Below are 14,636 nucleotides of genomic sequence, written 5' to 3' on the forward strand. Positions count from 1 at the left end.
CTAGTTTCTAATCTCTCCTGTTTCTACTGCTCAATTAATCTTCCCCAAATACAGCTCAGATTTTGCCATTCTATTGCTCATAACCTTTTAGGATTCTTCTCTATTAAAGTATAACTCCTCCCCATATCCTTCCTAAAGTGACCTTATCCTATCTTTTCAAATGTGCAACTCAATACTACATTTAACCTATGTTTCCAGTCACCTTAAATAGCTCTTGTGGTTGGTTATTAAATATGCCCATACCTGCCCTTGTTCAACTTCACTCTAACCACACTAGCCTCCTTACTATTCTTCAAATACTCAAGGCACACTCCAGCCTCAAAACCATGGCACTTGAGGTTCTCTCTGCCTGTAAAGTTCTTCCCTATATATTTACATGGTTCTCCCCAATTTCATTCATGTCTCTTCAAATGTCACCACATAGAGAATTCATCTATCTAAAATAGTACATCCTTGATCACTCTCAGCTTTCTCATTTTACGTTTTTTTTGTTTCACAGCACTTACCAGTAGTACTTGCCATTAAATTTGATATGTGTCATTGTCTGTCTCCTCAGTTACAATGTAAGCTCCATGAGGAATTTATCTATATTGTTCATGATTCAACTGCCTAGAATAGTGCCTGGCCCATCATAGGAGTCCAGTAACTTTTTGTTTAAAAAAATGAAACTGTGGTTAGAGAGGTTAATAAGACCACAAGGAATGAATGAATGAGTGGTGAAAAAGGGGTTAAAATTCAGGACTTTATGATGTCTAAACAAATACTATTCCAAAAACACCCTACTGCTGCCCTAGGCATTCAACTATGTTGCTAAATCCCCTTATATTTAACATTATAAGGTCTGGTCACTATAATTCTATCTTCCAATTATCATATATAATCATATCATTATCTTTTTTTTCCACAGAAGAATGATGATTTTTTCCACCTGTGGATAAATTATTCCTGGTTTGCAATGAAATCAAATCAATCAGTTTAACTGTTTTCTAAATCAGTTTTCTGTCATGTGTTCATAAATAACAAAAACAATTTATTTTGGTTCAAAAAATTGCACAACACTTATTTAAAACCAGAAGACACTGAAAAATTCATTCAGTTATTTCCATCTCTACCCTGCCCCAATTCCCTTTTGCTATTTGTTATATACACCTACAGGAAAATATTTTTATTATTCCACTTCACAGACCTATCTATAACATGCCTTCAACTATTTTATAAAATCTTTAGAATAACCTTCTCAATATTATATTGAGACCACAGATGAATTTTTTTTATTGTTTTCTCAAAGCCCAACAATAATCTATACTACATAACATATAGCTTCCAATAAACAGGAAAAGCATTCTCCTTTTTCCATCTAGCTGAATCTTAACATTCTTTATCCAGAATAAATCCTATTAAATAGCACACATCTTGAATACTTGTTAAAAAGAATAGGCTGCTCATAGTCTTATCTCATTTTACCATGTAATCTTCATGTTTTTATGTTCTTCATACCAAGTATTTTATAGAATTCGATACATTTAGCAAAAAAATGTAATTTAGACCTACTAACTTGAAAGCCTCTGTGTATGTTAAATGCGGTAAATATAAACATAAACTTCAAAATCATCTTGAATTTAGTACTGTTATCCTCTTGTTTGAATGTGGAGACTAGAGTGCAGAGAGGTTAAGTAATCATCTAAGGACACATAAGAGAGGGGATCGGAACCCAAGTCTATTTGTCTCTAAACCCATGACCTTTACTGAAATCTACATCCCTTCATACTGTAGACAAAAAGAGACCCACAGGGTGATAATATTATTCATGATATATACATTATTATATATAATATATATATATTATTATAAACTAAAATCAACTAGGAGTTTTATATTTTATATTTTATTTTTTTAAAGATTTTATTTTTTTGTTTATTCATGAAAGACACAGAGAGAGGCAGAGAAGCAGAGACACAGACAGAGGGAGAAGCAGGCTCCATGCAGGGAGCCTGATGTGGGACTTGATCCCAGGACTCCAGGGTTATGCCCTGGACCGAAGGCAGGTGCCAAACCACTGAGCCACCCAGGGATCCCAACTAGGAGTTTTATAATAGAAGCTCTTAAGGAACATGTAATAGAAAGTATAAGATAAAGTAAAAATTGATTAAGAGAGTTAAACTAAAGTGCTACAATACTTCATATACGTTACAAGGTGGAAATTGAGGGGAGTGACTTAGGGATGACAATTGGGGAGATTGCTTCAGGGAGAGGTGTGGAGGATGTGCAGAATGTTGACAGAAGAAGAAAAACATTCTATACAAAAAAGTGATCACAGGATAAGTAAAATCAGAGAAGCAAGACTGCAGGAGGTTCGGGCAGCCCAGGTGGCTCAGCAGTTTAGCACCACCTTTGGCCCAGGGGATGATCCTGGAGACCTGGGATCGAGTCCGTTGTCAGGCTCCCTGCATGGAGCCTGCTTCTCCCTCTGACTGTGTCTCTGTCTCTCTTTCTCTCTGTGTCTCTCATGAATAAATAAATAAAATCTTAAAAAAAAAAAATACTGCATGAGGCTCAGGGAGTAGTTATGTTCAGGTAAAAGCCTGCAGTTTCTGGTCTGATGTTTAAAGTAAATTTATAAAGGAGAATAATGAAAATGAAAAGTAAGACTGACAGCAGTTAAAGATTGAGAGGGCTTCAAATCTGCTTCTAATCAACATTAGAGATGCGAAACGAAGATAGGGACATGCAGACCGAGTTTATTATACATTCCATCTAATTTCAATCTGATTTTTATATAACTTATTTTTTGACCAACATATATAATCTCTAGGCAGCCATAATACATAAAAGTAGTTATTTCGACAATGTTTTCTCTCTGGAACACTTCTGTGAATGTTTTCATCTGCCAATTTTATCAACAAACACACACTTCCCATCTTTTGAACACTAATGAGACCAAGAAAAATAAGCCCTTTTCTACCTGCCTTTTCACCAGACTGATTTTAACGACTGTTTTCTCGCTCTTGACTCTGGTCTCAAAAGAGAAAAGAAAAGAAGAAAAGAAAAGAAAAAGAAAGAAAAGAAAAGAAAAGAGAAAAGAAAAGAAAAGAAAAGAAAAGAAAAGAAAAGAAAAGAAAAGAAAAGAAAAGAAGAAAAAGAAAAGAAAGAAGGAGAGGAGAGGAGAGGAGAGGAGAAGAGAAGAGAAGAGAAGAGAAGAGAAGAGAAGAGAAGAGAAGAGAAAGAAGAGAAAAGAGAAAAGAAAAGAAAAAAGAAAGAAAAGAAAAGAAAAGAAGAGAGAGAAGAGGAGAGGAGAGGAGAGGAGAGGAGAGGAGAGAAGAGAAGAAGAGAAGAAAAGAAAAGAAAACAATGAAGAAAAATCTTCCCTCTTAAGGCACTCCTCTCACTTAAGCTCTAGAATTAAGGCACCCCTCCCACCTAAACTCTAGAACCAATCCTTCATCATCCTCTAAATTTTTTTAATTAATTTATTTATTTATGATAGTCACAGAGAGAGAGAGAGAGAGAGAGAGAGAGGCAGAGACACAGGCAGAGGGAGAAGCAGGCTCCATGCACCGGGAGCCCGATGTGGGATTCGATCCCGGGTCTCCAGGATCACGCCCTGGGCCAAAGGAATGCGCTAAACCGCTGCACCACCCAGGGATCCCCCTTCATCATCCTCTAGAAGCTGATTCCTATATTTTCCTCCCTTTATTGCAGGATATACAAAGCAAATTCCAATGTCAGAAGCAGGTCACAGATAAGACTTGGGTGTGAAATAGTTTATATTGAAGATCAATCATAACATCCATCTAATTATACTGTCTTTCAAAACAAAACACTCGGACAAGATGAAACTTCTCCATGAACCATATATAGCCTTTTGGCCTGCCACTTTTCAACCATTTACTATGTATCTATAAAGCCCTATCTTTCTTTATTCTGTTTACACCTCTTTCACATTAGACCTAGTATTTTGAGTAAATGAGCTATGTTCATCAGGGAAGAAAGACATGTAAATGATTCATTATAATAAAATATGTTCAAATATTGTAGTACAGCTATATAATGGTGCTATGGAAAGGAAGGAGTTATTTAGGACAAATTCTCCAAAGATTGACATGAAGCTTAATCTTGATAGACTTAGGAGTTTTCTAGGCACTCTAAAGAAGAAAAGGGCATTCTAGCTCAAAGAAATAGGATATGCTTGATTTAGAGGTATTAAAGAGTAGGATATTAAGGAATTGCCAAGTACTCCTGTACAAATAGAGGACAGGCACATGTATGAATGAAGATGGAGATGAGATTAGAAAAAGGAGCAGGGTTAAGATCACAAAGGGCTATAGGATTCCATTTCAAAGTTTTAAGGTGGGGAATCAGCAAGATGTATGGTAACAGTGTAGAACATGCCATGAGCAAGGTTAGAGAGTGAATACCTAGAGACTACCTAGGAGGCTCTGGCAATCACAGGTGTGTTTAATGACTAATTAAGGGAGAGAGTTGAGAGTTAGGTAAGAGAAATAATCAACAGAACTTTAATTCCACTGGATATGGAGAAATCAGTAATATTTTACAAACTCTGGCATAAGCCATGCAGAGAACAAGCTAGCTTCAGTTCACATTAAAGTAAGCTCAAGATTCTTTTGAAGCCCAAAACTCTATTTAACCCCACCCTCCTACACCTAGCCTCCAATTTAAAACAGACCCTCATTGATTCACACACAAGTCTCCTAGTAGCCCTGGAAACAAATCTCTATCCTAATCCAGTATTTCTCAAAGCATGCTCTTCAGTCTACCTTAAGAGGATCTCCTGAGGTGCTTGATAAATATGTAGAGTTCTTGGCCCTATCCTAGAACCCAAGAGGGACAAAATTTGCATTTTTATACACTTTTTAATTTTAGAACAATTAGTCTAATGCAGCCTACCTGCTACTATCATATTTATTTTTCTCAAACCCTGCTTCCTTCATGACACTTTCTTGTTCAAACTGATTTCTAATCTTCAAACTGGACTTCAAGAATATCTTTCAACTTAATTTTTCAAGCTTTCCAATATATATTCTCAACAAAGTCAACTTCATCTCTTGTTTGTCTCTTATCCACCCCCTATGCACACAGTTTGGTTCCTTCTCTAGGCTCTGCATCAAATATTTCCACAACCTGAGAGCTGCTTTTGGTCTCACCTCCTATATCAAATCCAAGCCATAATAATTAAGGAATCTCAAAAATCTAGCTTAAATTCAGAAACTTACATGAACTTTTCTCTAATTACTCTATGCCTACTTCTCTCTCCTGCTTATGAATTCCTACTACACTTACAATCAGCATGCACAATTTAAAGATTGACTCTTTCCATATGTATTGTTATATATGGAAATAAATATATATATAAACTATAAGGTCTTAATGTTATTTTCCAGTCATCAATGAATCTAACATAATCCTTGGCACATATTAAGGACTAAAGAAATATTTGCTAATGTTTGAAATTACATCAAAATATTGATGGCTTTTTGCTCCTGGATGTCACATAAATTTAAAAAGAAAAAACAACTAAATCAATTTTTAAACGAAAAAAATATTAAATACATTCACTATTCTGAATAATATGGTACTTGATAATGGTAAAGATGTCTTCTGCCCTGGTATCTAAAGAAAGACTGCTTAGTCATGAAGACAAGGTATTTACAAATACCTCTCAATTTTAATACAGGACATTTTTGGTGTATTACATAATAGTATATCATGTCATTATGGCAATGAAATACAGTGCCTTGAGTATAAAATCTCTAAAAGACATGGGGGCACCTGCGTGACACAGCTGGTAAAGCATTCAACTCTTGGTTTCAGCTAAATTTGTGGTATCAGAGTTGTGGGATCGAGCCCAGCACTTGACTCTGCACTTAGCACAGAGTCTGCTCAGGTTTCTCTCTCTCCCTCTTCCTCTCCCTCTGCCCCTCCTTCCACTCATGCTCTCTCTCTTTAAAATAAATAATCTTTTTTAAAATCTCTAAAATTCAGCAAGAAAAAGACCCTTAAAAAATAATGTACACCAATCACTTCAATTTCTCCATTTAATACCTGAACCTCAAAGAAATTACATGATGTGCCCAAAGTTATACAACCAATTAGTAGTATCTAACGAAGACAAAGACCTAGGCCTCTTTGACTGCACATCAAATGTTGCTTTCATTACACTATGAAATCAAAGTGAGGTACTAAAATTAAAGTAAGATACTTTAACAAGAATTCCTGCAAACATAAACCAAACTATGAGGAGTCTCTCTCTGCCATCCTAAGACACTGAGGTAAAACACTCAATTTCCTCAGAATCATAAAACTGAATCATAAAATTGTAACCTTAGGTATAACTCTAAAAAATAAATAAAACTTTCTAAAATAAAATATACAAGCATATACCAGTTCTAAAACATTTCCAAAATGCACAGGAAAAATACTTACCATAGCCTACTTCTCATCACCTGATATTAATCATCTCACTACTTTGTAAAATATACTCCAAAAGAAAAACCAAACATATAAAAGACTATAAGCAAAACTCGCTCAATTTCCAAAAGCAAAAATTCATATCTAAGGGTAAAATACATCTTTTGTACTCACCATAACTTTACTTCCAACTATCTGCAAGCAGTGGTCAACGGAGAGTGGTTATGGTGTGTAAAAAAAAAAATTAAAAAAATAAAAAAAACACACAATAGCAACAATATTAGAAATCAGAAGCTTTTCACAGAAGTGTTTAGTAAATAGCTAACTATATGTATACATTTAATACTTTAGATCTAGAGGCTAAAACAAATATACCAGTATTAATTTCTACCATATTTCAAAAATATGTAGTCTGCAAAATAAGGATTCCCAAGTAAAAGACTATTACTGTTTGACGATTTTTTTTAACTGTATTGTAATAGCCTAATATAGTATAATGTAAGTATCAACTGATGTAAAATTATGTGTAACCAAGCATCAGAAATTTTACCAACCCATAGCTACTCAAAAAACTTACCAATAAAAACTGAATTTTTTCTTTCCTCATTACAACAGATATATTAAGGCTGAAATAAGGCCCTTTAGAATATAAATGTTGCATTTAAAGTCACGCATTAAGAAAGGAATTCTAGGTTGAAAACAAATATTTTATATTATGATTTTAAGGTTTTTAATACTGTTTTGTATTATACTTGAAAATTATGAAGGAGATAGATTGCTTATGATTCTAGTTGTCTAGGTCATGCAAACATTTGTTATTAAAAGACCAGATAATATCATGTAACATGAAGACAAAGAAGTAATTATATGTGAACATGCACATCTTCACAAGGAGGTAACAGTTCAAAAACTGAAACTTTAATTGAGCTTTCCTAATAGATAAGAGATAATAGAATTTCTGAGAAGCTGAATTCTGTTTAAGAAAGCAAGAAGTAGGGCAGCCCCGGTGGCTCAGCGGTTTAGCGCTGCCTGCAGCCCAGGGCCTGATCCTGGAGACCCGGGATTGAGTCCCATGTCGGGCTCCCTGCATTGAGCCTGCTTCTCCCTCTGCCTGTGTCTCTGCCTCTCTCTCTCTCTCTCCTCTCTGTGTATTCTCATGAATGAATAAATAAAATATTAAAAAAAAAGAAAGAAAGAAAGAAAGAAAGAAAGAAGTAGGTGCAGCCTGGGTACCTCAGCGGTTTAGCACCGCCTTCAGCCCAGGGCATGACCCGGGAGACCTGGGATTGAGTCCCATGTCAGGCTACCTGCATGGAGCCTGCTTCTCCCTCTACCTATGTCTCTGCCTCTCTCTCTCTCTCTCTCTCTCTCTCTGTGTCTCTCATGAATAAATAAATAAATCTTTTTTTTTAATATTTTAAAAATTAAGAAAAAGAAAGCAAAATTGAAATCATAGTCCTAACATAATTTTATGCCTAAGCCCAATTATAAATCAAATCGTTATCAGATTCCTACACTTAAATATCAGGCAATGTCCAAAAAAGAACTAATCTACAATCTAAAAACATTAATATTACAGCAGCTATTATCAATATTATCAATATTAACCAGCTAGTACTTTTTTTTTCCAGATAGTACTTTAAAAAGAAAAATAAAATACTGAAATCTCAGGAAGCATCCTAAGTTTTAAACAGGACACCACAAGACGCAAAAAGACAATGACAGTTGCCAAGCAAATTATTTCAGAGGAATACATGAATCTCCAAATAGATAAGCAGCTTTCTTAAATATTCATTCAATAGACTATTTAGAGGCAGTGATTGAATAAAAGCCTCTCTGGTGCCATCAACAGTCTTCTGAATTGAAAGATATGCTATAGACCTAACTTATTTCCCAACCAAAAAGACAGAGGTCTTATTTATCCCTTGTTTATACAGCACAGACATAAGACTAAAACAAGAATGCAAGCCTGTCTTAATTAAGGCAAGTCTATACTTAGTGAGACAACCAAAGTATAGCCCATTAGTAATTCATTATGATTCCAAAACGATTCTATTTAGCTAAAGCTCATATAGTGACCAGATTAGATTGCCTAAGGAAAGCTAAAAGAAACATGTCTGGTCGTGTTTGACTTCAATTGTTTCACCAGAGAAAGAAAATATCTGCTAATAGCAAAAGCTAAATTATAAGACATGTATACACACATAGAGAGATGTTCTGCAACCTTCAAATTACAAGTTCTGTAACTACATGTGTGAATCTAAAAATTCTACAGATATATTTGGTGTCACTATTTTAAATTATTTCCTATTAAGATTTTTTTCTAATTAATGATACCTCTCAATGGGTCATGTGTCTTCAAAAATGTAACTTCACATATTTTAAAATCTCAGCTTCAAAAATTGTTGAGTTACAAATAAACAAGTTAGATTTAAGTTAGTAATAAAATAGTTTCTTAATATTCTAAAAAAGACATTGGCTTTTGGCAAATTGTTAGGATTTCAGTGACTTATTTTTCCTAAGATAGAACATACAGGATCTCCAAAATCACTGAGATATCATGCCTCTTTGAGGATTATGAATATGGGTGACAACGTTTATATTATTAACAAAGCTTGGTTTTCCATCTCTGAAAACACATGCTGGTGTTTTGAAAATCTAAATTCTTCCAGATTTTTGTGGCTAAATTATGACCATGTGCCAACTATTATAGGTCAGGTCTATAACCACACTTGATATAATGAGCAAATGAGTCCACCCTGAGCAGAGAAGAGGTTCTTCTCCACTCATTCATCACTGACAGACCTATTGTAGCTACTTTTTCCTTTAACACTTACACAATTCAATATTCTCTAACATGGAACCTTAACAAGAAAACACTAGGCAATAGCTTTTTCATCAGTATCTTTTAATTTCCTATATATTTTTATTCCATGCTTGTTTTAGCAAAGATAGTTACATAGCAAAGAATTCTCTGCTTTACTTTGTGCTGAGTGTGGAGCCAGACATGGGGCTCGATCTCATTACCCATGAGATCATGACCTGAGCTGAAACAAAGAGTTGGACACTTAACAGACTGTACCACCCAGGCATGTCCCTCCCCAGTAAAGATTTTTAAATAGTTTGTTTTTCCACATTAAAGCATGTTATACATTTTTTAACAAAAACTTAATAATCACAGACATTTGTCAATTTTTTAGTCACCAAGCATCAGAACCTCTGTACCAAATATCTTTAATTCATTCCTCCAGATAAACTCTTTACCCTTCTTCACCTGTTATTTGCGCTACCAGTATAGCTGTATGGACTTTATTAACAGGTTTATATCTCTCTAGTTTCTAGTTAGGTTTCTCTAATAAGGAACGCTAGGAAATTAGAATGAGGTAGGGGAATGATGTGAACGTATATTTCCATTGGCTCTCTCCCTGAAAGATTGTCCCAAGCTGGCTGTCTTCAATTAAAACCACTGTTTCTTGCTCAGTGTTCCTTTGTAGGCTGCGAACGCTACCAAAATAGCTTAGGTGAAAATGAATTTTATTGGTTAAATCTGCATTTCCTAGTATTGTTTAATTTGTAACCACGGCAAAGCCAACCATTGTTTCACATTGCTGTTCCTTTGTCCATTTTTCTGTTAGGTCATGCAATTGTGGAGTGTCCCTAAAAATTCAGAATAACATTCTTTAGGGGTTGTATGCATTGCACATAACTTCTTTCACTCTTTGCTTGTCTTTTAAGTTCATTTATGAATCCTTTGTAATAAAATTTTACTTTTAATTCAATACTAAAAAAAAAAAATTCTCTGCTTTAAAAACAGGTCTTGAGCACAAACCTGTGTATTAGTTTCATCTTGCTTTACTGTCTGTATCCAGGAACCCAGGAGAATGATGGACATTTCCTACTGAGTTCATATTTTGTTTATTTTTCAATTCTATGCAAAATGATAAATGCAAGTGTTAAACGGGGAGATATATAATTTATGTTTAAAAGTAACTATAATTCTCACGTTTTATATGTGACTACAAAACATTCTCCATCAGGAACACTAGCCCTTTTTTTTACATCCAGATTAAAGTTTGGACTACATTTAAAGTATTTTCATGAAGAAGTGATTACAATCATATCTACTTTAAATGAAGAAACATTTTTTTAGGCTGACTTATTTATTAGCAACAATCACGCCTCGGATAAAGCTCATTGGCTACGATACAGCCACTGCGCAAAGCTGAGACTGATGTATTTACTTTAAAGACTCTGCACACACACAAATGACTAGGGAGAGGGAGGGGGAGAATTTAAAGCAATGCCACATTGAAGGCAGAGCTGGATGTAGAACTCAATGCTATCACTCTGAGGTCACAAGCTGAGCTAAAAACAAGAAACAGAAGCTCCACTGACTAAACTACCCAGGCGCCCCAACTAGAAAACATTATTAAATAGTATATCAATATAATAAAATAGTACAAGATATACAAGGCATATCTAAAGCTTATTGAAAGCAGGATGGAAACCTTAGTTAAAACTAGGTAAAGAGGGGCGGTGCAAGACGGCAGAGGAGAAGGGTCGCCAAGTAACCTATCCCCACCAACTTAACTACATAACTTTCAAATCATCCTGAAAACCTACAAATTCAACCTGAGATTTAAAGAGAGAACAGCTGAAATGATACAGAGAGAAGAGTTTGCGCTTCTAAAAAGTACAACTCATTTCAAGCCACTCTGCACTAAGCAAAATGTTTAGAAAAAACAACCCCCCACAAAAGAAAGAATCACAAACAGTATACTCTGCCACAGAGTTACAGAATTTGGATAACAATATGATGTCAGAAAGCCAATTCAGAAGCACAATTATAAAGCTACTGGTGGCTCTGGAAAAAAGCATAATGGTATCGAGAGACATCATGACTGCAAAATTTAGATGTAATCTGACGGAAATTAAACATTAATTAAATGAGATGCAATCCAAACTGGAGGTCCTCACGATGATGGTTAAGGAGGTAGAAGAAAGAGTGAGTGACATGGAAGACAAGTAGATGGCAAGGATGGAAGCTGAGGAAAAAACAGAAAAACAATTAAAACACCGTAAGGAAAGGTTAAGGGAAATAAATGACAGCCTCAGAAGGAAAAATCTAGGTTTCACTTGGGGATTTAGGGGGTGCTGCAATGGAGAGAGGACCAGAAAGCATATTTCAACAAATCATAGCTTAGAACAACCCTAATCTGGGGACGGAAACAGGTATTCAGATCCAGAAGATGAAGACTTCTCCCCCTAATCAATAAAAACATTTCAACACCTGGAAATTTAACAGTGAAACTTGCAAATTCCAAAGATAAAGAGAAAATCCTTAAAACAGCAAGAGACAAGGGATCCCTAACTTACATGGGGAGAAATATTAAATTAACAGCAGACATCTCCACAGACACCTGACAGGCCAGAAAGGGATGGCAGGATATATTCAGGGTCCTAAACGAGAAGAAACTGCAGCAAAGAATACTTTATCCAGCAAGGCTCTCATTCAGAACAGAAGGAGAGATAAAGAGCTTCCAAGATAGGCAGAAACTGAAAGAATATGTGACCACCAAACCAGCTCTGCAAGAAATATTAAGATGGACTCTGTAAAAGAAAGAGGAACTCCAAGGAAACAATCCAAAAACAAGGACTGAATAGGTATCATGATGACACTAAATTCATATCTTTAAGAGTAATTCTGAACGTGAATACGCTTAATGACCCCATCAAAAAGTGCAGGGTTTCAGACTGGATAAAAGTGCAAGACCCATCTATTTGCTGTCTACAAAACTCATTTTAGACCTAAGGACGCCTACACCTGCAAATAAAAGGTTGGGACCATTTACCATTCAAATGGTCCTCAAAAGAAAGCAGGGGTAGCCATCCATATATCATATGAATTAAAGTTTATCCCAAAGACTGTAGTAAGAGATGAAGAGGGACACTATATCATACTTAAAGAATCTATCCAACAAAAGGACCTAACAATCATCAATATTTATACCCTAAATGAGGGAATGCCAACTATATCAATCAATTAATAACCAAAGTGAAGACATATTTAGATAATAATACATTATACTTGGTGACTTGAACACAGCACTTTCTATAATCAACAAATCTTCTAAGCACAACATCTCCAAAGAAACAGGAACTTTAAATGATACACTGAACCAGATGGATTTCCCAGATATTTACAGAACTTTATATCCAAACGCAACTGAATACACATTCTTCTCAACTGCACATGGAACTTTCTCCAGAATAGACCACAGACTGGGTCAGAAATAAGTTATTAACTGATACCAAAAGATTGGGATTGTCCCCTGTATATTTACAGACCACGAAACTTTGAAACTTGAACACAATCACAAGAAGAAATTTGGAAGAAGCTTAAACACCCGGAACTTAAAGAGCATCCTGCTAAAAGATGAAAGAGTCAACCAGATATTTAGATAAGAAATAAAAAGATTCATGGAAACTAATGAGAATGAAGATATAACCCTTCAAAATCTTTGGAATACGGCAAAATCAGTCCTAAGAGGGAAAAACATCATAATACAAACCTCCTTCAAAAAAATGGAAAAAACTCAAATACACAAGCTACCCTCACACATAAAGGAACTTGAGAAAAAACAGCAACTAAAACCTACACCAAGCAGAAGAAGAGATTTAATAAAGATTCATGCAGAACTCAAATAAATAGAGACCAGAAGAACTGTAGAACACATCAACAAAACGAGTTGGTTGTTTCAAAGAGTTAATAAGATAGATAAACCATTAGCCACCCTTATTAAAAAAAAGAGAGAGAGAGAGAGAAAAGACTCAAATTAATAAAATCACGAATGAAAAGGGAGACATCACAATCATACCAAGGAAATACAAACAATTTTAAAAACTTATTTTGAGCAGCTATACACCAATAACTTAGGATACCTAGAGGAAATGGATGCATTTCTGGAAAACCACAAACTACCAAAACTGGAACAGGAAGGAATAGAAAACCTGAACTGGCAAATAACCAGGGAGGAAATTGAAGCAGTCATCAAAAACCATCTAAGACACAAAGGTCCAGGTCTAGATGGTTTCCCAGGGGAATTCTATGAAATATTTAAAGAAACTATACCTATTCTATCCATGCTGTTCCAAAAGATATAAAGGGAGGGAATAATTCCAAACTCCTTTTATGAGGCCAGTATCACCTTAATTCCCAAAACAGACAAAGACTCCGCCAAAAAGAATTATAGACCAATATCCCTGATGAACACAGATGCAAAAATTCTCAACAAGATACTAGCCAATAGGATCCAACAGTACATTAAGAAAATTATTCACCAGACCAAGTAGAATTTATCCCCAGGGATCCCTGGGTGGCGAAGCGATATGGCGCCTGCCTTTGGCCCAGGGCGCGATCCAGGAGACCCTGGATCGAATCCCACGTCGCGCTCCCGGTGCATGGAGCCTGCTTCTCCCTCTGCCTGTGTCTCTGCCTCTCTCTCTCTCTCTCTGTGTGACTATCATAAATAAATAAAAATTAAAAAAAAAAAAAAGAAAAAGGATTTATCCCTGGGATGCAAGGCTGGTTCAACACTCGTAAAACAATCAACGTGATAGTTTATATCAACAAGAGAAAAAACAAAAACCATATGATCCTCTCAATAGATGCAGAGACAGCATTCAATAAAATACAGCACCCATTCCTGATCAAAACTCTTCAGAGTATAGGGATACAGGGAACATTCCTCAGCATCTTCAAAGCCATCTATGAAAAGCCCACAGCAAATATCATTCTCAATGGGGAAACACTGGGAGCCTTTCCCCTAAGATCAGGAACAAGACAGGGATGTCCACTCTCACCATTGCTATTCAAGGTAGTACTAGAAGTCCTAGCCTTAGCAATCAGACAACAGAAAGACATTAAAGGCATTCAAAATGGCAACGAAGAAGTCAAACTCTCTCTCTTTGCAGATGACATAATACTGTACATAGAAAACCCAAAAGACTCCACCACATGATTGTTAGAACACATATAACAATCCGGCAGTGTGCCAGGAATCAAAATCAATGCCCAGAAATCAGTGGCATTTCTATACACTAACAATGAAACTGAAGAAAGAGCAATTAAGGAGTCAATCCCATTTACAATTGCACCCAAAAACATAAGATACCAAGGAATAAACCTAACCAAAAAGGTAAAGTATCTA

The 14,636-nt window shown here is 35.6% G+C and overlaps 1 protein-coding gene and 1 pseudogene across 6 annotated transcripts in view; both read right to left on the reverse strand.

Moving 5' to 3' along the window:
• The window catches only part of DIAPH2 (diaphanous related formin 2), a 1,055,757-nt gene that overhangs the window by 946,609 nt on the left and 94,512 nt on the right, over nt 1–14,636 (reverse strand). For 4 of the 6 annotated variants that reach the window (XM_077888176.1, XM_077888173.1, XM_077888174.1 and 1 more), the window contains one exon: nt 6,601–6,621. The exons of the other annotated variants lie outside the window; for them this stretch is intronic. In XM_077888176.1, the coding sequence (XP_077744302.1) occupies nt 6,601–6,621 (21 nt within the window). The remainder of the gene's footprint in view (nt 1–6,600; nt 6,622–14,636) is intronic. 6 annotated transcript variants of the gene reach the window in all.
• LOC144309361 (U4 spliceosomal RNA) lies at nt 10,523–10,650 on the reverse strand (annotated as a pseudogene).

This window comes from Canis aureus, chromosome X (genome assembly GCF_053574225.1).
Source record: "Canis aureus isolate CA01 chromosome X, VMU_Caureus_v.1.0, whole genome shotgun sequence".
NCBI lineage: Eukaryota > Metazoa > Chordata > Mammalia > Carnivora > Canidae > Canis > Canis aureus.